The sequence below is a fragment of the Pelophylax lessonae genome (genome assembly GCF_965119305.1).
Source record: "Pelophylax lessonae genome assembly, chromosome: 2".
NCBI classification, from domain to species: domain Eukaryota; kingdom Metazoa; phylum Chordata; class Amphibia; order Anura; family Ranidae; genus Pelophylax; species Pelophylax lessonae.
In genome coordinates, this window is record NC_138769.1 from 425,565,032 (window position 1) to 425,589,089 (window position 24,058).

At 46.7% G+C, this 24,058-nt stretch overlaps 1 protein-coding gene across 1 annotated transcript in view; it reads right to left on the reverse strand.

Moving 5' to 3' along the window:
- The window catches only part of NF1 (neurofibromin 1), a 585,707-nt gene that overhangs the window by 491,015 nt on the left and 70,634 nt on the right, over positions 1-24,058 (reverse strand). Inside the window, exon 4 of the mRNA XM_082247714.1 lies at positions 3,368-3,558. Within this exon, the coding sequence (XP_082103840.1) occupies positions 3,368-3,558 (191 nt within the window). The remainder of the gene's footprint in view (positions 1-3,367; positions 3,559-24,058) is intronic.

Consider the following 24,058-nt stretch of genomic DNA (forward strand, 5'->3'; position numbering starts at 1 on the left):
ACAGAGAGAGAGAGAGAGACCCCAAGGCTCACCACCTGATGCACAGAAGTTTTCAATCAACCTGCCTCAGTGCTGTCCTGTTACAGACAGGAAGTCTTTGGCCCTTTTTCCCGGGTAAAGGAGGCGGCTCCGCCCCTTTACACGCCTTCCGATGCCTCCCATGTTTCTCCACGAGGTGGCTGGCCATCTCCAAAATGGCCGCCCCCATGCTGGAGACACGAGGCTACGCCAAGATGGCGGCCCCGCGGGAAAATGGCGGCGGCCTGTGGAAGATGGCAGCGGCCTGCTGCGGCCTGCGAAAGAGCTATCGGCCTATGCGGCCTGCGGGAGCCTGTGGCAGGATGGCGGCCTGTGGGAGGACGGCGGCCTGCGGATGGCGGTAATGCAGGCACAGGCATCGGCCTGTCTTGCAATCTTTATCAGGTAGGATGCTCTTTGTATATGGCCATCATCACAGTATTGCCACTGACCTTAGTCATGGTCCCTTAACAGTGCCCACTATACAGTGACTTTAGATAGTCAGCTCCTAAACCAAGCCTCCTGGTCTTTTATTCACACAATCACACTCAATTGGGGGATCTGTGACCTGTTATAGGATAGAGGGGAGACCCAGGATCCTGAGCGTCCGACCATCCCAGGGAGGGGCCCGCGTCCACCAACAAACCCGTCAGGGGGAGAGGGGGGAACATTCTACTCACCATACCGAAACCAGGCGGGCGCCAACTCTTGACAGAACCCCTCTCCACCGAAGTGGGGGGGCTGTCGACCAATACGGACGCCGTGACTCAGTTTCCAACTAGTCTTTGGCGTCCAGGCGAGACGTTTAACTCGCAGGGTCAGTCCCTGTCCAGTGGGACTATGTCGCGGCCGACCCAGCGCGGAGCTAGGGCCTGCACGCGCTCGCAGGCTGACTGGGGTGACCACTGGATCTCAACATCCAGCCCATCGCCCAGTTCAGTGTACTTGCTTGAAGATCTCACAGGAACAACTGGAGAAAAAAAGCTGTCTATTAAAAAAGTCTTTCTAAAAAAAAAATCTTGCCAGGACCAAAGATCCCAGCAAGGAACTTAGGTCCTTACTCCTAACTAGACAGAAAAAAAAAAAAACTGACATCCTGTAACAGGAAGTGAGAGGATATACCCTCTGAACTGCCCCCAAGGTGTGGCCAGAACGTTTTCCTTCCGTCTAGTGTCCTACTCCTGTAGAGGGCAGTATAACCCAATGTGTTACTAATCAAGAGGACTGCGTCTGTCAATGAGCGACAGAGGAATTATGTTTTTACATAGCTTGGGAGGTTGAAAAAAAAAAAAAAGACATCAGTCCATCCAGTTCAACCTATGATGTGTGCGTGCGTTTGCTGTTAACCATACATTGAATACCCCTGTATGTTGTGGTCTTTAAGGTGCCCATCTAATAGTTTTTTGAAACTATCGATGCTCCCTGCTGATACGACTGCTTGTGGAACAGAATTCCACATTCTTACTGCTCTGACAGTGAAGAACCCCTTACGTATTTTAAGGTTAAACCGTTTCTCCTCTAGTTTTAGTGAGTGGCCACGTGTCTTATTATATTCCCTTTCTCTAAAAAGTTTGTTCCTTATGCTAGGGTCATCACCAGTACAGTATTTGTACATTGATATCATATCCCCCCTCAATCGTCTCTTCTCCAGAGAGAATAAGTTCAGTGCTTGTAGTCTTTCCTCATAGCCGATGCCCTCCATTCCCCTAATTATTTTTGTTGCCCTTCTCTGGACTCTCTCCAGTTCCAGCACATCCTTCCTGAGGACCGGTGCCCAGAACTGGACACCATACTCCAGATGTGGCCGGACCAAAGTCCTCTAGAGTGGGAGAATAATCTCTTTATTTCTGGAGCGAATTCCCTTTTTATACATGCCAGTATTCTGTTGGCTTTGCTTGCAGCCGCTTGGCATTGCATGCCACTGCCAAGCCTGTTGTCCACCAGTACCCTCAGGTCCTTTTCCATCCTAGACTCACCCAGAGGTTTCCCCCCCAGTGAGTAGCTTGCTTTCGTGTTTCTGATGCCCAAGTGGATTACTTGACATTTTTCAACAATAAACCTCATGTGCCATGTAGTTGCCCACCCCATTATTTTGTTCAGGTCCACTTGTAAGGTTTCCACATTCTGCATAGAAGATATTGGCATGCTTAGTTTAGTATCATCCGCAAATACTGAGATTGTACTAGATATCCCCTCCTCTAGATCATTTATGAATAAATTAAACAGGATTGGTCCCAGGACAGAACCCTGGGGGACCCCACTTTCCACACCCGCCATTTATCACCACCCTCTGAACTCTCCCCTGGAGCCAGTTCTCTATCCAGGTACTCACTCTATGGTCCATACCTACATTCCTTAGTTTGTACAGTAAGCGTTTGCGGGGGAACGGTGTCAAATGCCTTTGCAAAGTCCAGATACACAACATCCACAGGCTTACCTTTATGTAGGTGGCAGCTCACTCCATCGTAGAAGGTTAATAGATTGGTTTGGCAAGATTTTTCATGAATCCATGCTGATTACTACTAATAATACAGTTTTCATTACTAAAGTCTTGTATGTGGGTCCCTTAACTACCCCTCCAAAATCTTACAGACTACTGATGTTAGGCTGACCGGCCTATAGTTACCTGGGATATATCTCAGCCCTTTTTTAAATATTGGTACCACGTTGGCTTTTTTCCAATCAGCTGGCACCATGCCACTGTAGACTATCCTTAAAGATCAAGAATAATGGTCTGGCAATCACCTGGCTGAGCTCTTTAAGAACCCTTGGGTGCAAGCCATCCGGTCCCGGTGATCTATTTATATTAAGTTTCTCCAGTTTAGTTCTAAGTCTATCCTCTGTTATCCATGGGGGTACTTCCTGAGGTGTATTATTTTTGTTCTGGAACACTTCTGTGGAAGGACGCTCCAAGGAGGAAGTTTTGGAAAAAGTGTCAATGTCATGCGAGTTATGGTATATATATATATATATATATATATATATATATATATATAAAAATAACATTTAGAAAAATGTCTACTTTAATACTACCTCAACAAAGACAACTTTTCAATTCATATATAACTGTTAAAAGCTAGCAAAAGCGTTGAAAGCTAGAGTCTGTCATCTTTGTTTTTAAGGATTCTGGTAATGTAATTATCCCACCTTAAATTCTTCCTACTACAACTGTGGTGTACTTGGGTATCCCCACTCCTCCTGCATTTTACATGATGAAACAGCTAGGAGGCCATTACACAATTTAACGGTCCAGTATCTATCAAAAACTGAGATCTAGGATTTGGATGGAATGGTCCATTAGAAGCAGCACACTAGGAAGCTTAACAGGGAAACTCCAAGTGCTTATTACCTGGTAGAAATGCGACTAAAAACTGCATTGAAGTTATTGCAGCTTAAAGAGAACAAAACTCCTGAAGCAGAAATCCGCAACTCAGCTGCATGCTGGTTGCCCTCTCGATGTGTGTGAATAAAATGGCAGATCTCAGGTAGCAGCTGTTTAACAAGCATCGTTTCATCCAAGCGCATACTGTCTTTTGGTTGCTGAAAAGACAAAGTGTAGATAAATATAACTGAAAATTCAGATAAAGAACTATGCACTGCCTGCATTGAATAAGCATATAACATAGCCCAATTATATTTTAGAAAATATAAAGCCTACCAGGAAAAACATCTTTTATAGCTGTGGCCTCCACCTGTAAAACCATTCCTGTTCTGGAGGTCGTCCATTGTTGCCCATGTAGTTCACCTGGTAATTTCAATAACACTAAAGCAGCTGAAACTGAACCCCCCCCCCCCCCCGTTACTTAACTGAGCAGATCAATATCCCAGAAATGTAATTGACTTGATGTTATACTCTGATTAAAAAGTGTTTTTCTTTAATTCTTTTTGAGCTGTGTAGTTATCAAGCTTGTATTCAATGCTAAAGAAATGAGGACAAACTCTACTGTAGCTGCAGACATATAGAAAGACTGTAAACTGAATACTGCTGCTGGCTTGTATAGATGAGAGAGCCGGAGCAGAAAGGGTGCAATAACTAGCAGGCTCCTATGAGCAGCCGATCCAGCTCAAATGAAACACTGCAAACTCCACTGCTAGCACTGGACAGAGTGCAGACACCACACACTGGGATCAGAGAGTTAAGATAAGGTGCAGGCTCAGATCGCAGGTTGAGACATCTCAGATACTGCCACTGGCATGGCAGCAAGCCCCGGAGAGGAGGAGAGACTCCCTGTCCTCGGATTTTACACATGGATCTTCAAGCGTGTAGCTGGGAACTCTGTCTCTCTGCTGGTCACTGTGGCACCGGAACTGGAAGCAGAGTTTTGCACTTTTTCAGTGGAACCCTTGAGGACACTTCTCAGCTACTAAGTTGAGAAAAGCTGATCTAAGGCCTCCTTCCCACAGGCGCTTACCTGCAGGTCAAGACCAATCTAAAATTTTGCTAAGTTTGCATCTTTGGGGTCACTGATTTCCAGCAGCGTAGCGCACCCCAAAAAGCAAGTTGTCCAGTTAATCTGACAAACACCTAGAGTATGGAGGAGACCCAAAACCAGGGCTGGAATTATGGTGAATACCCTGAAAGCAGTGGACAGGTTGAATGGCATTGTCCACAAACTGATAATTGCAGTCGTCCACCACAAACCGCAGGAACCTTTGAGGTGGGAAGTTTATTAATATGGAGATAAGCATCCTTGATATCCACCTATGCCAGGAAATCTCCCAGCAGGAAGAAGGTAAGCGCTGACACTACCAATTCTATCCGGAACTTCTGAAGTTTGAGAAACCCGAGTTTCTTGAGATCCAAGATGGGACAAACATCGCCATTCCATATCAGAACCGTCAAGAGATTTAAATAAAAATCTTGAAACCTTTTGCTCTCTGGGTCCAGGACAATCAATACTCGGGATAGTAGATAGTTTGAAAAAGCAGAGTCCTTATGTGAATTCAAACATCCATTTGAAAGCATAATGGCATGGAGGGTGAAGGCTCTGAAATTCAAGCTTGTAACCATGAGCTGCTATGTTGTGTACCCACTCGTCTGCAATCCCCCCTCTGCAAACATTCCCAGACTGAACAAGTGAGGGCAACCCCATCATTGTGAGGACGACGAGTCCTGTGATTTAAAGGGCTTAGAAATTAAGTTTTTTTTACAAAACTGGGAGAGGGGCTTTAGCTTAGAGCCTGAGGCCTGTGGTTGGCGAAACATGCTTTTTGGAAGTAGAGGGTGTGGCAGGTTATTGCAACGTAGGCTTCAACTTGTTAAATGGCAACAGGGTACTCTTACCCACATTTATCTTTTGGGTGTTAACATCCAAAGCAGGATCAAACCCGTTTCTTACAGGGCAACTTCACTGACCAAGACTTTAGCCAAAAGATCCTGCACATGTGTACTGACAGGACCCCAGGTGAGAAAGTTGCTAAATAGAGTCTTTTAGGACATCCATGGATGCAGCACAATGAGCTGAGGGGTTATCACTTCCACCTGGCAGCACTAGGGTCATCGGTTATAATCACAACCACAGCTTTATCGACACAGAGTTTGCATGTTCTCTCTCTGTCTGCGTGGGATTCCTCCAGGTACTCCGATTTCTATGCTAGTAAAAAAAAAAAAAAAAATAAATAAAAAAAAAAAAAAACTCAAGCTTTGCCTACCTGTAGGGGGGAGGGATTTCCTGCCTCTTTTTTCACAACATCCAATCACCTGAAGGTGTCAGTATAGACCTATTGCAATGAATATAAAGATACCCTGTGTCCTGGGACATATCAAAGAAAGTGTGTGTACCATATTACATTACCAAAAGGGGATCCCCACTGTAACAAATTAAAGGCGGGGGTCAAGTAACACAGCATTTTACATTAATTAGCAAAGTCTTTTTAAAAAAAAAAAAAAAAAAATGCTGTCTATCAAACTCATCTTGGAGTACGTTTATGAGTGCCCACTGTTTAGTGCTGTAATTAATTATGCCAACCACTTATGTCCTGTCCAGTACAGACATAGAAATTGGAAGGAGGTACTACTTCAGGCAGTGGGGGACAATTATGCACCAGATAAGTTGGATAATTGCACCCGGAGCTCTTCAAAAAAGCAGAGGTTCAACACATGACCTGTCAGAGGGGAGGGAGTATAACGTCTTTTTATAGTGTGTTGCTGTTGTAAGGTTTTCCATCCCCTGGACCGGGCCAAACAAGAAAAATAAAGCGGGCACTTAAGCTGGCCATAGACCATTTTTGTTTTTTTAGTGGGCTGAAAAAGCTAACAAACTCCTCCATCCAGACAAGCGAGGTTGAGTAATTCTAGAAAAACGTTACAAGTACAGAAATGCACCCAATTTCTACCTTTTTGAAATGAGCCGACAGTACCTCTACTGCGCCAAAATTTTAAGAAATGCTTTCAGTCTTGCCCAGTTCATTTTATGGGCTTGACATCTCCGCCCTTACATAGTGGATTGGATGAGAAATTTAGTCAAGTAGAAGGGAACTAAGCAGGGATGATAACACTGCTTGAGATTTCAGTGTACCAAAGGTATGTGATATCTGCTCAAACAGAAGTTGGGAGCACACTGGATTACTGGTAGATCAACAAAGATTACTGGACACATGGCATTTTTAAAAGAAAGAAACATGGCAAAAATATGCATGTATTTCAGAGATGTTTTAAGTATGTGGGGTTTTTTTCGCATTTAAACCAGACCTACATTTCAATATGCAAAGCGGTTACAGAGTTATTGGCAGTTTCATTTCCGCATACCTAAAAGGCAAAACTTGCTCTGACCGTAAAAAAGGTAAAGTACACATTTTTAAATGTAAAGCAGTACACTAATTGATATAATCTATCCTACACAGCAAACAGGTAAAGCTAAAAACAGTAAAAATCGGAGTTCCAGTGGTTTTTAGGTTTATTAAAAGTCAGCAGCTACAAAAAGTGTAGCTGCTGACTTAACACACACTCACCCGTCCCATGATCCAGCGATGCGGCCACCCGAAGCCTCGCTCCTCTCTCTTGCCTCTCCCTGGTGCCGGCATCACAAATGTGGGTACCCGGATCCACATTGAGGCTTCACAGTCAGGTGCGTACTGCACGAGTCACGCTGCACTTCCTCGGTGGCTGGGCAATCTTCTGGGACTTGTGATGTGTCCCCGAAGATTGCAGGGAGGGAGGGGGAAAGGAGAACTTCCACTCGAGCCACCTAGGTGGCACGAGCATAAGTGGGAGCGGGTACCTGTAAAAAACTAGATACCAGCACCGCCCCCCCCCCCCCCCAAAAATGACATTTCAAATGTAGCATGTAAGAGGGTGAGGGGGTGAGGAGTGCTTAAAGCAGAACTTCCACTTTTGGGTGGAAATCCGCTTTAATTGCTACTCATGAATCCATGTTCCACTTTAGAACTTTGTGATCAAAGAAGGGACAGCAGACCGGTTTAATTACTTTATCCAACAGATCAATAATAAGAAAATGATATTACAGATCGATTAAAAAAAAAAAAAAAAAAAGTTCCTAAGCAGTTGGAATAATGGCATTAGCAGAAATAGAAATTTGAGAGTGTTACGGTGGAAGTTCGTTCGGGGCTAATAAACCAGGAAACACCTGCAAAAACTATCAGGTGCTGCTGTCTGGCAATGATCAGATTAGCTGTTTACATATGAAGGGATAAAATACATGACACGGTTTGGCTCCCCCATCTTCACAGATAAACAAAGTAAGGCTTAGTTTTCACTTGTAGTTTGGGGGGTGGTAAAAAAAAAAAAAAAAAAAAGCTGGTTGTTTTGTCACACCCAACCACTTCCCGCCCCCAACTTTCCACTTTAAGCTGCAAAAGAAGTCATATGAGGGAATACACATGATACGGTGTAGCAATACTCCTCCAATACTGCCAGCTGAGCAACTTGTTCACTTGGTAACCAGCAATGCACGCAGTTGCAGAATGCTGGTATGGGCTTTTAGAGGGGGGGAAAAAAAAAGGGCTCCTGTCCTTTTAGGGCATGATATATAGCAGAGTACTTTTGCAGGGATAGGAGTCAGTTGGTCCTTTCCATGTTGTACAATACCTGGTTGATCATGTTACCCTGTGTATACTTATCACGCTTTTCATAGCAGACTCCCGATAGCGTTGTTAGATTATGTGCCTTTACCATCTATCTCTCCCCTCAAGGTCTCTGTATCTTCCCCTCTCCCTGTCATTTCCATAGTCTCTGTGTGAGCCGATATCATCCCCTCCCGCCCTAATACTATTCTCTGCAGCTGCTCCAGTGCTTGTAAAGTCACGTGTATTAATTACTTTGATTCTCTCTGTTTTAGGTCAGCGCTTAGTACATTGTGTGTTTTCTTAAAATTATAATGCTAAATACCTTCTTTGCACAGTGTTTCTGTGCAGTCACGTGTCCTCCCTCTGCCATCTCGCACACATAACAGACAGAAGGGAATCTCAGCCCCTCCCACTGTAGTCCCTTAGGATCGGGAAGGATAGCAGAGGGAGGACACGGACTTAAAAACAGAGGCTCAAAATAATAGATGTGACTTTACAACCACTTTAAAGACGGCAGTAAAGAGACAACATAACTTCTCCACACCTCTAAAAAGCAATCCACCACAGTTCACACAGGGGTTTAGCTCCACTTTTGTGGATTAAAAAAAATTCTCTCCAGATCCATTTTTTACATTGTAAAAATTATAGAAACCTTCAAGAGGAAGTAAACACTTTTTTTCTCCTACCTGCAAAGTAAAGGCATAATGTGCAAGTATGCATCACATACTAGCACATTATGCGACACTTTCCTGCAAATTAATCCCTCATCATCCCCGCTGGAGGCTGCATCCATCTTTGTGTGTCTTCCTTCTGGGTCAGCAGACTCCAGCTATGTGACTGGCCGAAGCCGTGTTACGTTACTCCAACGCATGCACGCAAAGAAACGGCAAGGGCAGCAGTATACAGTAAATATCTCCTAAAGAGTGCAAGTTTAGGAGATATTTACAGTACCTATAGGTAAACCTTATTTTAGGCTTACCTATAGGTACAGACATTAGGTTTACTTCCTCTTTCAGTGCAAACTGTTACTTGCTTCTGTTTTGTTTAAACATACTGAATACTACTTCCTAAGTGGGAGAGTCATCCTGATATTTGTGAACAAATTATTAATAAAACCCACGCTAGTTAGCAAAAAATATTAAAAACTGTAGCTGCTGTCCACTAAGTAAAAACTCAGAAATATATACCAACAATAAAACAGTGCTTTCAACTATAACAGTAATAAATAGTATAATAAAGTGTTTATATGCAAAAATTGAGTAACCACAAAGTGCTAGAGTAGTATGATATATAAGTGCAATGGTGCTCTAAATAATGCACAAAATATAAAGTGCAATAGTGCTCCACAAATTTCCATAAAGTGTACAAAGGTGCTTGAAGGTGAAGAAAGTGCTGGAGTGCTTCAGCCCAATCAGGTGGTGCAGGGTGCATCACTCCCCTCCAGTATCCACACTCACCGGAACAATAGACGCTCAGCTCTTCAGTCTGGGGGTCAAAGAGGCTTAAGTATGGAAAGATGAGTCCTTGTTCCACTTGTAGGATCTTGTCACCCTATCACTTGGTGGCACCTTAAGCGGGTCTTTAGGGCTCAAGCAAAATAACTGACATAGTGAAGTCCATAAAAACAGATTTAACGTGCGCTTAAAATATTACTTATAAGAATACATAGAAAAGACAGCTTGTAGAAAGGAAGTACAGCTTCCGGGAACGCCATCCAGCGTGTGTTCCAGGGAGGGCAGGAAGTGACGTCAATGGTTCAATACAACCGGAAATATGTCAACATGTTTCTCGCCTCACCTACCAGGACGTCATCTGGTTGGTACGCCAACCAGATGTATTTATACAACCCCGTGGTGACATCCTATTATACGAAGCACCAATCACAGGTGAATACACCGAATAATTAAGATAACATGAATAGCTAATAGTATCTGTCACCTCCTGTTTACATTAATGAGAAAATAACCAACATCATACATTAAACAATAATAGTGTGATCCACAGACTAGCTGATATACAGAGAAATAATCAAAGAGTGAATAAAAAAGTGAAAATAAATAAAAATAGACATGACAATGAAAAATGAAAACTAAAAAAAACTGAATTTTTGTAAAATCTTACCTGTAAAATTCCTTTCTCTGAGTCCTCCGACAGTCGCCGCCTCTTCATATTCGTCACATATGGGGTATTAGACTTTGCTCCGAAGGAGTAGCTAGGCAACAGAATATGTTAACATTAAAGCTTTTAACATATCCCACCCTCAAGGGGTGGTCCCCTCAGTCAATACCCTCCTACTTCCTGCAACCATATCTCAGTTTTAGTGGAATAGCAGTAGAGTATACAACCAAACCCCAAAAGAGGGGCGGGGGCGGCGACTGTCGGAGGACTCAGAGAAAGGAATTTTACAGGTAAGATTTTACAAAAATTCCGTTTTCTCTTACGTCCTCCGACAGTCGCCGCCTCTTCATATTCGTCACATATGGGGACGTCCCAAAGCAGTGCAAACATGAGGGGTGGGAAACGCATCCGCGCCGAAAAGGCAACGCAGTCTCCGCATCAAAGAAAGGAACCTTACCAAAGGAAGGAAACCAGCTGGGCAACAGAAAAAAACAAGTGCTCAACAGGAGCAACAACCCAGGAAAAGACAAAAAAACCAGGGGATATAAAACTTATCCCAACAGCCAGAGGTCCCCAACAAGGGACCCTAGGGAATTGCCGCACTAAGAACCTTGCGGCCAAAGGAAGCATCCGCCGATGCCTGAACATCTACTTTGTAGAATTTTGTGAACGGTCGACCAGGTCGCCGCCTTACACACCTGGGCTACAGAAGCCCCATGACGACAGGCCCAAGACGTACTCAAAGATCTAGTAGAGTGCGCCTTCACAGGCACAGGGGGAACCTTCCCCTGCAAAGCATAGGCCTGTTCAATGGTCTGCCTGATCCATTTGGCGATGGTAGAGGCCGAAGCCGCCATGCCCTTCCGAGGACCCTCCGGAAGAACAAACAAGGAGTCCGTCTTTCGAAAAGACTCAGTCGATGTAAGGTAAACCCTTATCGCCCGAACAACATCCAGAGAATGCAATCTCACCTCCTTTGGATGTTTAGGCTTCGCGCACAGCGAAGGCAAGACAATATCCTCATTAAGATGGAATTCCGAAACTCGTTTCGGAAGAAAAGAAGGATTAGGTCGCAAGACCACCTTATCCAAATGAACAACCAGGTACGGAGACTTGCAGGACAAAGCTGCCAGCTCCGACACTCTGCGAGCCAAAGTGATCGCCACCAAAAAGGCGACCTTTTTGGACAACAGACAACGAGATCTCCCTGATCTGTTCAAAAGGAGCACGTTGCAACACAGACAGAACGAGATTCAAGTCCCAAGGGGGCAAAGGATCCCTCCTAGGAGGAACCAGATGCCGCACACCCTGAACAAAAGTGCCAAGCAAGGAGTTGGAAGCCACGGGACGTTGAAACAGAACGGCCAGTGCAGACACCTGACCCTTTATCGTAGCCAGCGCCAAACGCTGATCAACACCCGTTTGAAGGAAAGACAGCACACGGGAAACAGAGTACGTGCGGGGTGAAAACCCCCTGGACTCACACCAGGTAAAATAGGCCTTCCAAGTACGGTAATAAACCTTCCCCGAGGAAGACTTCCTCGCGCTGATCAAAGTATGAACGACCTCTGGAGAGAGACCCCTCTCCTTCAGGACCTCGGTCTCAACAGCCAGGCCGTCAAAGCCAGCGACTGTAAAGCAGGATGGTATATCGGTCCTTGAGACAGTAGATCGTCTCGACGAGGCAGCCGCCACGGGGCGTCGACCGCCAGATTCACGAGGTCTGCGTACCAGGACCGGCGAGGCCAGTCCGGTGCCACAAGAATCACCGTGCTGCGTTCCGAGTGTAACCTGCGAAGGAACCTGGACAGCAACTGAATCGGTGGAAACGCGTACATCAGCCTGTACTGATGCCACGGGGCCACTAACGCGTCCGACGCGTCTGCCCGAGGGTCGCGCGTCCTTGCCACAAACCTTTTCACCTTGTTGTTGAGACGAGACGCGAACAGGTCCACATCTGGAAGACCCCTTCGCGCACAACATCTGGAAGACAGCCGGGTGGAGAGACCATTCCCCCTGATCCAGGGTCTGGCGACTCAGATAGTCCGCCTGCCAGTTCTCCACCCCCGGAATGTGAACTGCCGTTATCGCCGGGACATGAGTCTCGGCCCAAGACAGAATGTCGGCCACTTCTCGAGCCGCTCGGGCACTCCTGGTGCCCCCTTGGTGATTGATGTAGGCCACCGCCGTGGCATTGTCCGTCTGCACCCGAACCGGGCAGCCCTGCAGCCGGTCCGTCCAGCGATGAAGACAGACTTATCGCACGCAATTCCAGAATGTTGATCGGAAGGGAAGACTCCCCCTCCGACCAAGTTCCCTGGGCGGATAGAACGCCCAGAACACCACCCCAGCCCGACAGGCTGGCATCCGTGGTGATCACCGTCCACGAGACAGGACGAAACGACTTGCCCCCGGACACCATCGGGGACTGGAGCCACCACAGAAGGTTTCTTCTGGTGCGATGACTCAACGAGATTTGAAGATCCAGAGATTGAGGTCGCCCGTCCCACCTGGACAGGATCTCCGCTTGGAGACACCGCGTGTGAAAATGGGCGAAGGGAATCGCCTCGAAGGCCGAGACCATCAATCCCAGACATCTCATGCACGTCCGCAGAGACGAGTGCGGAACGTCCCTGAGGGACCTGACTTCCTCCTGAAGAGTTCTGAGTTTGTCTTCCGGCAGAAAGACCTTCGCCTGCACCGAGTCCAGAATCATTCCCAGGTAGGGAAGACGAACCGACGGACTCAGTGTCGACTTTGGAAAATTTATCGTCCAACCAAACTCCTGCAGAGTTTGCATCGTGACAGACAGGTCCTTCTCCAGACCCTGGCTGGTCGCAGACCGAACCAGAATGTCGTCCAGATACCCCAGGACAGAAATGCCCTGGGCCCTCAATAATGCCAGAACCGGTGCAAGCACCTTGGTGAAGACCCGCGGAGCCGAGGCGAGACCAAAAGGCAACGCCACGAACTGGTAGTGATCCTCCGCAATGGCAAATCGAAGGAACCTCTGGTGACCCTCGAAAATGGGGATGTGAAGATACGCATCCTTCAAATCGATGGAGGCCATGAATTCCCCCGGAACCAGGGCAGCCACCACCGACCGCAGGGATTCCATGCGGAACTTGCGAACCCGCACAGAGCGGTTCAGAGCCTTCAAGTCCAGAATTGGACGAACCTTGCCCTCCTTTCTGGGCACGGTGAACAGATTGGAATAAAACCCCCGAAATCTGTCCCGATGAGGCACCGGAACCACCACTCCCTGAGCCCTCAGGTCCCGCACCGCCAGGTGCAGGTCCCGCAAACGCTCTGGAGACAGTTGAAGATTTGAGGGAAAAAATCTGCTCTCCGGCCGAGAGAGAAACTTGATCTTGTAACCAGAACGAACGATCTCCTGAACCCATCTGTCCCGCACACGGGCCAACCAGGGTTGAAGAAAACCGAGTAAGCGTCCCCCCACCCCAAAACTGGGTGAGGGCGCCCCTTCCGGCCGAACTGTTATGGGCTGCAGATCCGGATTGGCCGGACTTCTGTTTCCCAGACCAGGGCTTCTTCTGAGAGCCTTGACCTTTGAACGGCTTGCCCTTGTAGTGCGGCCGAAAGGACCACTGAGGGGGCCGAAAATTAGCATGCTTCTTCCCAGAAGCCCCCTTAGCCTTGGGGAAATGGGGCAAAAGAGTGCTCTTACCCCCGGTGATCCCCTTAATCAACACATCCAAGGACTCCCCAAAAAGGCGAGACCCATCATAAGGCAGATTGGCTAAGGTCTTACGTGAAGATTGGTCCACCGACCAACATTTTAACCAAACCAGGCGGCGAGACAACACCGCCACGCTGTGCACACGTGCAGCCAATGGAACCAGGTCCGCATCACACAGATACATGACACCCTGGTGGATTTGATCCACCATATCCAGGGTCGCCGGCGAGGCCGAGTCGGCCACTAGGACGCGCCTAAGCATCTGCGTCCAACTTGCGATCGCCTGGGCCGCCATGAGAGAAGCAAACAGAGCTTTAAGCATAGAACCCGTAACAGAATAAGTATGACGGGCAAGAGACTCCAATCTCCTATCCGTGGCATCACGGAACACAGGGGAATCCTCTGCAGGAATCGCAGTGGCCTTGCGTGATCCACTGGGGGAGGCACACACCACCTTTCATCAGTGGAAGGCGAGAAAGGATAACGCAGCTTGAACCTACTTGGTACAGCAAAAGGTTTTCGCAGATTGCGCCATTGATCCTTAACAGCGCGCTGAAAATCATCATTGCAGGGAAAAACCTGCGGCGTCCTGCGTTTTCTCTGTGTCCCATAGGCCGCCAAGGCAGCGGGGGGACACACTTCATCCTGCAAACGCAGTGTTTGCTTTATGGAAGCAATCAATTCATCCATGATTGCAAGCTCTTCAGGCGAGCCAGGGGGGAGAATTATCAACCCCCTCAACTTCAGCCTCCACCTCGGACCCCACTAGATCTAGGGAGGAGCGGGACCCCGATAAGGAGGACCCCGCCATAATAACCCCATCACCTTCACCCTCAGAATCAGAGGAAAGAGCAATTCTGGGTCTTTTAGTAGATTGAGCAGCCACCAGCATCTGCACCTGAGCAGCAAGGCCAGCCACAATAGTGGCTAAATCCCCCCCTGGGGGGGAACAGCGGTCCCCTGGCTTTCCACCAAGGCGGTAGGAAATTTGCCCTCCTGGGAATCCATTGCCCCTGTAATGCCAGACAATAAAGGGTTAACTGCCCCTTTAAGCAAGCGTGGCCCACCGCACCACACTCAAGCACAATGAGACCCCCACAGGGAATATGCAAACTGAACACAGGCAATGGATAGCAAGAACAGAAGGATAAAACCTGAGGAGACCCTCGCCGCTGCCTCGATCGGTGTTCCTGGAAAGAGGAAGTGATGCTGCCAGGGCGCTCTATGAAAGCCTATGGAGGCTACAAGAAAATGGCCGCCATGCATGTAAAACATGCGGCCGGAGCGAGTGTAGGCAAAATGGCGCCGTTTGGCGCCGAAACCGCCGCTCCACAGTGCAGTAATGCACACGTGACATCCCTGTATAGGAATACATGTCAGATCGCCGCAGCGATCGCTGTATATGCCCAAACATGCCAAAAAAACATGCCCCACAGCACACAGCTTCTCACACTGACCAGACTGACACACAGTGTCACACAGCTCCCCCCCCCCCCTTGCAGCCGAGAGATAGGGAGACAAGCAGTGCGAATAGAGGCAGGTTACACAGTCCCAGACTGACACCCCCCCAGACAGACAGGTCCCCACATAGATACACTTACCTCTCAATGGCGTGGGGGACCCGCACAGGCGAACAAGCCGCTGCACATGAGGCAGGGAGAGTCGCAATTCAAGACGCACAAAATGGGGGTTAAGAAACCGCACAGCGTCCAGTGAGGTAGCCACCTCACCAATCATCCCTGCACCGAACAGGGATGGGTCGTTCACTGTGCCAGGAGCGTTACCTGGCTGAACGCTCGATGGCAGGCTGGGAAGCCACTGACCCACGACCTGCGACCAGGGGGATCAGCCCGAGACCCAGCCCGCATGATCCTCTTCATCAGAAGAACTAACGCTGACAAAAATAACAGCTAAGTAAAGGTAGAGAGAAAACTCAAACAAAAAATCAAAAAAAGAAGAAAGAGTCTGGGGCACAAAGCCCCAGCACAGAGAGAGCCAGCCACTCCTGACAAGCTAGACATTAAAACTGAGATATGGTTGCAGGAAGTAGGAGGGTATTGACTGAGGGGACCACCCCTTGAGGGTGGGATATGTTAAAAGCTTTAATGTTAACATATTCTGTTGCCTAGCTACTCCTTCGGAGCAAAGTCTAATACCCCATATGTGACGAATATGAAGAGGCGGCGACTGTCGGAGGACGTAAGAGAAAATGAAGATATTTTTTTTTTTATCATCATGTGTAAACAGGAGCTGACGGATACCATTAGCTATTCATATTATCTTAATTATTCAGTGTATTCACCCATGATTGGAGCTGCGTATAATAGGTCATCGCGGGGTTGTATATACACATCTAACTAGCTTACCGAAAATTATGTCCTTTGATGATGCCCTGGTAGGTGGGGCGAAACACGTGACGCCACTTCCTGCCCTCCATTGAACGCACGCTGGACAGCGTTCCCGGAAGCTGTACTTCCTCTTTCTACAGGCTGTCTTTTCTATGTATTCTTGTAAGTAATATTTTAAGTGCCCATTATGTGGGCTATTTATTTTGCTTGAGCCCTTAAGACCAGCTTAAGGTGCCACCAAGTGATAGAGTGACAAGATCCTAAAGGTGGAACAAGGACTCCTCTTTCCATACTTAAGCCTCTTTGGCCCCCAGACTGAAAAGCTGAGGGTGTATTGTTTCCGGTGAGTGGGAATATCGGAGGGGAGTGATACACCCTGCACGGCCTGATTAGGCTGAAGTACTCCAGCACTTTCTTCACCTTCAAGCACCTTTGTACACTTTTTGGAGCACAATTGCACTTTATGTATATTTTGTGCATTATTTAGAGCACCATTGCACTTATATATCATACTACTCTAGCACTTTATTGTGGTTGCACAATTTTTGCACTATTATACTATTACTGTTATAGGTGGATTCGCGGTTTCATCCTGATATTTGTATATTTATCCACAGCATTGAAAAAATAAAAAAAAATAAAAAAACTTTTCAAGAAAACCAGCAAGCCAATCATATGAGAAAGAAATGACAGTCCTGGGGGAAGGGGTGCATATACAACAGAACACCCACGTTGTTCTCATGGTAACAAGGAAGCAATATTGAGTTTTAGGATGATAAATAATAGCACGGTTGGCTACAATTTTATTTTAATAACATAGAAAATTATTGTATAGCAAATAAATGTCAACATTTAAGAAACAAACTGAAAAAAAAAAGAAAATTGACCATGCTTTCAGTGCAAATGAATAAAGTGACAAAGTGAAATAAAGTGCATAAAGTCCCACCTTTTCTAATATACTTGAACTTACTTGCACTATGAGAGGCTTCTCTCTTTTCACCTCCACATGGGTACTATGAGTATTTAGACCTATAGGAACACAGTAAATGGACAGGCTCTCCCAGGACCATCTCTTCATAAGTGAAAACTCCTATTTCATGCTGGTTTAGACTACCTGTAATTGGAGTCAATATCGTCTGGTGAGTGTGATGCACATATGAATGATGGTGGAGAGGAGAGACGCCATACCACGGGTGACTCATCAGTTTCGGGTGTTTGGAGGAAATCACATATGGGACTGTTTATCATGAATTGAAATTGGGACTTTATGCACTTTCACTTTGTCACTTTATTAATTTGCACAAAACGCATGGTCAATTTTCTGTTTGTTTCAATTTGTTAAGCTTATGACGGGTAATAAAAAATTTTTTGTTTGGGTATTTGCGCAGGTGTAGGGGCATTCATTTAAGAAACAATGTTTCTAAAAATGTCAAATTTCCTAGAAGCATCTCATTGACAAACTATTTTTCTTTTTTTTACATCTAAAGCTAGGTAATCTTGGTCACCAATTGGTATCTTGTGTATATAATAATATATATTATGTGTCCCCAAAAATCTATTCATATATCATAAAAGGAGTTTGCAGATAATCTCACCAATATAAATTCGTAGCAGGTCAAGTAGGAACAACTATCAACATAGTAAATCATAAATCAATACATGTGCTTCACAGCTCACTACTAAGAAAAGATTTACAAACAAACCCATTCATAAGCATTCACTTTTATTGTTAAAAAATAAATAAAAATAATAAATACGCAATTAAGAAAAACGAGAAAATAAAAAACAAGTCGCATTTTAACAAGTTTTTTTTTTACTGTACATCATATGACACAGAGCATCTTCATATCCATTGCAATAGGATTATGCTGTCACCTTCAGGTGACTAGATACGGGCAGAAAAAAAAAAAAAAAAAACCCCACAAAAAAAAAACAGTAATGCTTGCCATAGAATTTTGGCCGTTTGTAGACTGAACGATTATTCGTCATTCGAAAGCAAATTGTCCACTAACTGATAGAACTTATTCATATGATCGTTTGCATGTTCTTCGTGATTGTTGATACCAATAAAAACATAAGACAGACCATTATTTTCTATTCAAATATAACACACATGTATACACTTTAGTTGAGACGGTAAAAGTTTAGCTTCAGATCCATCTACATTAGCCGGGCCCATTGTCGAAATAGTCGGTAAAAATGGATTTTTGTAAAATCTTACCGTAAAATCCTTTTCTCTTAGCTCATTGACAGACGTAGTCCTCGGTGATACACCACCTTCGGGTTATGTTGCCTCCACAGGAGCAGGACTAGACAGGAAATTAAAAAGCTCTGGCCACACCCTAGGGGCAGTCCCAGAGGGTATATCCTCTCTCTCTCTGCCTCAGCAAATCAGTTATGTGAAAAGCAGTCTTTAGAGATTTTAACCCAACCCAACTCAAAAACAGAGGGGCGGGGACTACGTCTGTCAATGAGCTAAGAGAAAAGTATTTTACGGTAAGATTTTACAAAAATCCATTTTTCTCTAGCGCTCATTGACAGACGTAGTCCTCGGTGATGCACCACCTTCGGGACGTCCCAGAGCAGTATCACAAATGAGGGGTGGGAAAATGGAAATCAAATCCCCATCTAGAAGGCCCAACCGGTGCCAACTAGAAGTTTACAATGCTCATCCTTAATGATGAGACTCAACAAAAAAGAGAAAAAAATTTTTTTTTTTTCCAAACAGAAAAAACCCTCGAGGTAGACCACCGGTCTCCTCAAATTGTGGCCTGCAAAACCTTGCGGCCAAATGAGGCATCCGCCGATGCCGTCACATCAATTTTATAGAATTTTGTAAAGGTATGTACCGACGACCAGGTGGCCGCCTTACATACCTGGACCACTGACGCCTGATGGCGAAAGGCCCAGGAAGTACTGAGCGCTCGAGTGGAGTGCGCCCTAACAGGGAACGGAGGACTCTGACCCTTAATAGAATAAGCCTGTACCACCGTTAGTCTAATCCATTTGGCAATGGTCGCGGCAGATGCAGGCAAACCCTTTCTGGGGCCATCCGTGATCACAAAAAGTGAATCCGTCTTACGGAATGATTCCGTAGCTTTCAGGTATACCCTGATTGCCCGAACCACATCTAAGGAATGCAACGCATGTTCCCGATGATGCTTGGGCTGAGGACACAAGGAAGGTAGTACAATATCTTCATTCAGATGAAAATCTGAAACCACCTTAGGAAGAAAAGATGGCTTAGGATGAAGTACTACCTTATCCCTATGAATCACTAGGTATGGGGACTGGCATGATAATGCAGCCAGTTCTGACACCCTGCGAGCAGAAGTAATAGCTACCAAGAAGGCCACCTTCTGGGATAAATTAAGCAAGGGAATCTCCCTGATGTTTTCAAAGGGAGGTTTCTGTAGAACCGACAAAACCAAAATTAAGATCCCAGGGCGGTAAGGGCGCGCGGACTGGAGGAGCCAGGTGCCGCACCCCCTGGATGAAATTCCGCACCAAGGACTTGGTAGGTAAAGGTTTCTGAAAGAAGATTGCTAATGCTGAAACTTGACCCTTGATGGTGCTCAAGGCTAGCTTCTGCTCAACCCCTTGTTGCAAAAAGGCCAATATTCGAGTCACCGAATAGGTACGTGGAGGAAATCCTAAAGATTCGCACCACGCAATATAAGTCTTCCATGTGTGATAATAGACCTTGCTGGAAGTCGCTTTCCTTGCTTTAATAAGGGTAGGAATGACTGAAGTAGACAAACCTCTGTCCTTCAGTACTTGGGTCTCAATGGCCAGGCCATTAAACCCAGCGACTGTAAAGCATGAAGGTAAATTGGTCCTTGAGACCACAGACACTCCCTGAGACGAAGTTCCCACGGAACGTCTGCGCCTAGCATGTCCAAGTCGGCCAGGCCGGCTTGAGGAGGCCAGCCTAGAATTTCTAGGACCACTGGCGCTGATAGAATCTGAACCAGGCGTCCCTAGAGGTATCTGGCCCCGACCATCCGAGAAAGTCTGGTCGTTTTCTGTTCCCACACATTTATCAGATACCTGATTGTTATCAGGAAGGGTGATCTTTTCTGGTTGAACCTCAGGGACCGAAGTCACCCGACTAGAGGCTACTTGGCCTATCTGGTCAACCAGATCCGATTCCTGTGAGGTATAGGGACTTATCTTAGGAAAAGGTAAAGGAAAAGATCTATTCAGGGAACGGTAACTACCGCTTCCTGTAGTACTTAAATGTTGGAAGGGAAGAATTGCACCGGTAGTAGTGGTTGAAGCTCGATCTAATGTCCTGAATACCGGTGAAAACGTCCCCCCACCCTGAAACCGGGTGGGGGCGCACCTTCAGGCTGTGTACTCCTTTGCTTCGGGTTTGGCTGGGTTGGTCCTCTGCTTGTCCGACCAGCCCTTCTTGAACCCTCCTGGAGGAGTCTTGCCTTTCCCGCTAGTACCAGCCGGGCGCCCTTTATGGGCGGTAAAGAAAGGTCCTTGCTTGTTGCGAGGTCCCTTAGCTTTAGCAGCCTGTGGCAAAAAAGTGCTCTTGCCCCCAGTGGCATCCTTGATGATTTCATCTAGGTTGGCCCCAAATAGACGATTCCCCTGAAAAGGGAGATTTGTCAAGGTCTTTTTGGAACCTAGGTCAGCTGACCAGCATTTTAACCACAGCACACGTCTGAGGATCACCGCTGACATAGATGCATGCCCTAATAAGGGAGTAGTGTCCAAGTCTGCGTCACAGATAAACTGTAGCCCTTGTATAATCTGTTCCATCAAATCAGATGTCTCCTGGGGAATATCTTTTCCCCTAAGGTCTTGGCGTACCATTTTCGCCCATTCCGTAAGTGTCTGGGAAACTAGACCAATAACAATTACTGGTCTAAATGCTGACCCTATCAGAGAGAAGATGGTGCGGGACTCTGCTTCCATCTTTCGATCCACCGGATCCTTAAAGGACGAAGTGTCCTCCACTGGGATAACCGTGGCTTTATTCAGCCTGGAAATAGGTGGATCCACCACTGGTGGTACCGTCCATTTCTTAATGATGGATTCCTCAAAGGGATAGCGTCTAGCAATACGCTTGGAAATAGTAAAGGTACGTTTAGAATGTTCCCATTCTCCTTTAATCTGATTACCGAAAACATTTGGGTACAGGAAAAACCTTCACCGTTTTGATGGGCTTATTAGTACCAAAAGGAATCTCTGTTTCAGTTGCCTCTGCCGGTAAAGCCTCAAGTTTTAAGGTTTCCTGCACTGCCACAACTAGTGCGTCCACCAATGCTTCTTCCTGAATTATAGCAGGAGAAGAAGCGTCCTCCTCCCTGTCTGAGGGGGCTTTACCTGGGATAACAGCCTTTGCAGAGGAACCTGCAACTGCAGTGACCATCTCTGAATCAGAGTCAGAGGTGTCAGATAGTATAGGGGTAGGCGGGGGTCGCTTCCTTGACCCCCGTCCCTGACAGGCCGCCTCCACCCGAGCCACCATAGACTCCAAAATTGCTGTAAATGACTCTACACTCTGTGCACCGGCGGGTCCCGTGGCCCCCTCGAGGGAAACAGGTGGGGGAATATGTGTGGCAGGGTCCATGATAATTCCAGTCACTTCCTGGATAATATAATTCAAAAATAAAAAACTTTTTTTTTTTTTTTTTCAGACCCCCAGCGCCACAAAAAGCCCCTTAGTGTTACCTGCTAGGGATCCCTATCGATCGAGAGAGAGAGAGAGAGATAGACCCCCAGGCTCACCACTTGATGCTCAGAGTTTAACTGCAACAGGTTACAGCGCTGTCTTGACAAACAGGAAGTCTTTTGGCTGGCTGCCCAGGAAGAAAGGAGGCGGCTCCGCCCCTCTGCACGCCTTCCGGCGCCTCCCCTAGCTCCACGAGGTGTTTGGATCACCTCAAACATGGCCGCCCCCATGCTGGAGACACGAGGCTACGCCAAAATGGCGGCTCGTGCGATCCAGCAAAAAAAATGGCGGCGGCCTGTACTGAATAGCGGTGTGCTGCAGGGCACACAACACTCTCTCTGCATGGGGATTTGGCGTGGTTGGCGGTACCGGCCCTGGCGGACCGCATGGCCATTCGGGAGGCCTGCTAATAGCTGGAGATCTGATTAGGAAGGCAGTCTACATGTCCGTGGCTTCTGACTGGTAGGTAGCTTATTCTTATCACCGTAAGATTCCCAGAATGCCACAGATTATAATCTTTTTAACATGTATACAATTAGATTGTTAGCTCCCAAACCAAGCCTCCTGGCTTTTTGCACATAAAATCACACTCAAAGTAGGAGGATCTGTGTCATTTATAGGATAGAGAGGGACTCTATCTTACCATACAGAGAGGGGCCCGCGTTCACCACAAGACCCGTCAGGGGAAAAGGGGGAACATACTACTCACCATACCGGAACCAGGCAGGCACCGACTCCTGACAGTACCCCTCTCCACCGGGGCGGGAGGGCTGTCGACCGATATGGACGCCGTGACTCATGGTCTTTGGCGTTTCAGCGAGACGTTTAACTCGCGGGGTCAGTCCTTTAATGGGACTTTGTCGCGGCCGACCCAGCGCGGAGCTATGGCCTGCACGCGCTCGTAGGCTGAACTGGGGTGACCACCGGATCTCAACATCCAGCCCGTCGCCCAGTTCAGCTTTCTTGCTTGAAGATCTCACAGGAACACTGGAGAAAAAAAGCTGTCTAAAAAATCCTTTAAGAAAAAAATCTTGCCAGGACCTAAGATCCCAGCAAGGTATCTAGGTCCTTACTCCTAACTAGACAGAAAATAACTGATTTGCTGAGGCAGAGAGAGAGAGGATATACCCTCTGGGACTGCCCCTAGGGTGTGGCCAGAGCTTTTTAATTTCCTGTCTAGTCCTGCTCCTGTGGAGGCAACATAACCCGAAGGTGGTGTATCACCGAGGACTACGTCTGTCAATGAGCGCTAGAGAAAGTTAGCTTCACCAATGGCACGAATGTCAAACAATCTTTCCGAAATGGACCAGTTTGGGCGAAAATTCTGTGCGTGTATGGCAAACATAAGTCCCCTCTTAAGCAAGACTTAAGGTTTTTTTTTTTTTTTTTGCTAATGCATTAAGAGACAAGGGAATCTCTGACACAGAGAGCATGCGCTTTCCGCTCCTGTCCCCTCCACAGCCCAGAGCTCCAGAAAAGGAGGGGGGGAGGGCAAATCAGGTAGGATTCTTAAAAAAAAAAAAAAAAAAACAGGCCTTAAAGCAAACATTATCCATGGGAGGCCTGGTGCTTCCCAAATTCTTTCAATATTTTCTGTCTGGGCAACTGGTTCATGCCCATAAATGGCTCAAGCTTGATAAGGGGAATGCTTCAGTGGTGGTTGAGGCCACAGTTCTGGGCTCCTATGAAGCTCTGCAATCCCTTCTGTACAGAGGTTCCAGACCTCATCTCACCCGCATCATGCGAGCTACGACACGGGCTTGGCAGCGGATAGGGGTCTTGCACCCTATGACGTCCCATGTTTGGTCTCCGCATTGTCCACTGTGGAATAATCCAGTCCTTTCCCAGCTATTCAGGGTTCCGGAGCCAATCAAATGGACGTCCAAGGGCATTTAGAAACTAGGGGATATAGTTAATGGCGTTCCCCCCCCCCCCCCCCCATTTTCAGTCTCACAGATTAAATACTCCCTACCCAACTGGTAGTTTTTTTTATTACATTTACATCACATCATGCCTACACCTCCCAGTTTGGATTGGCAGTCATTACCCTTCAAGAAACGGACTTGGAGTCACTGCTCTGCAATGATTCCATTCCTAAGGCCCACTCTGCATTGTACCAGGCTGTACGTCCACCTCTTCCTGAAAGCCTTACTAAGTGCA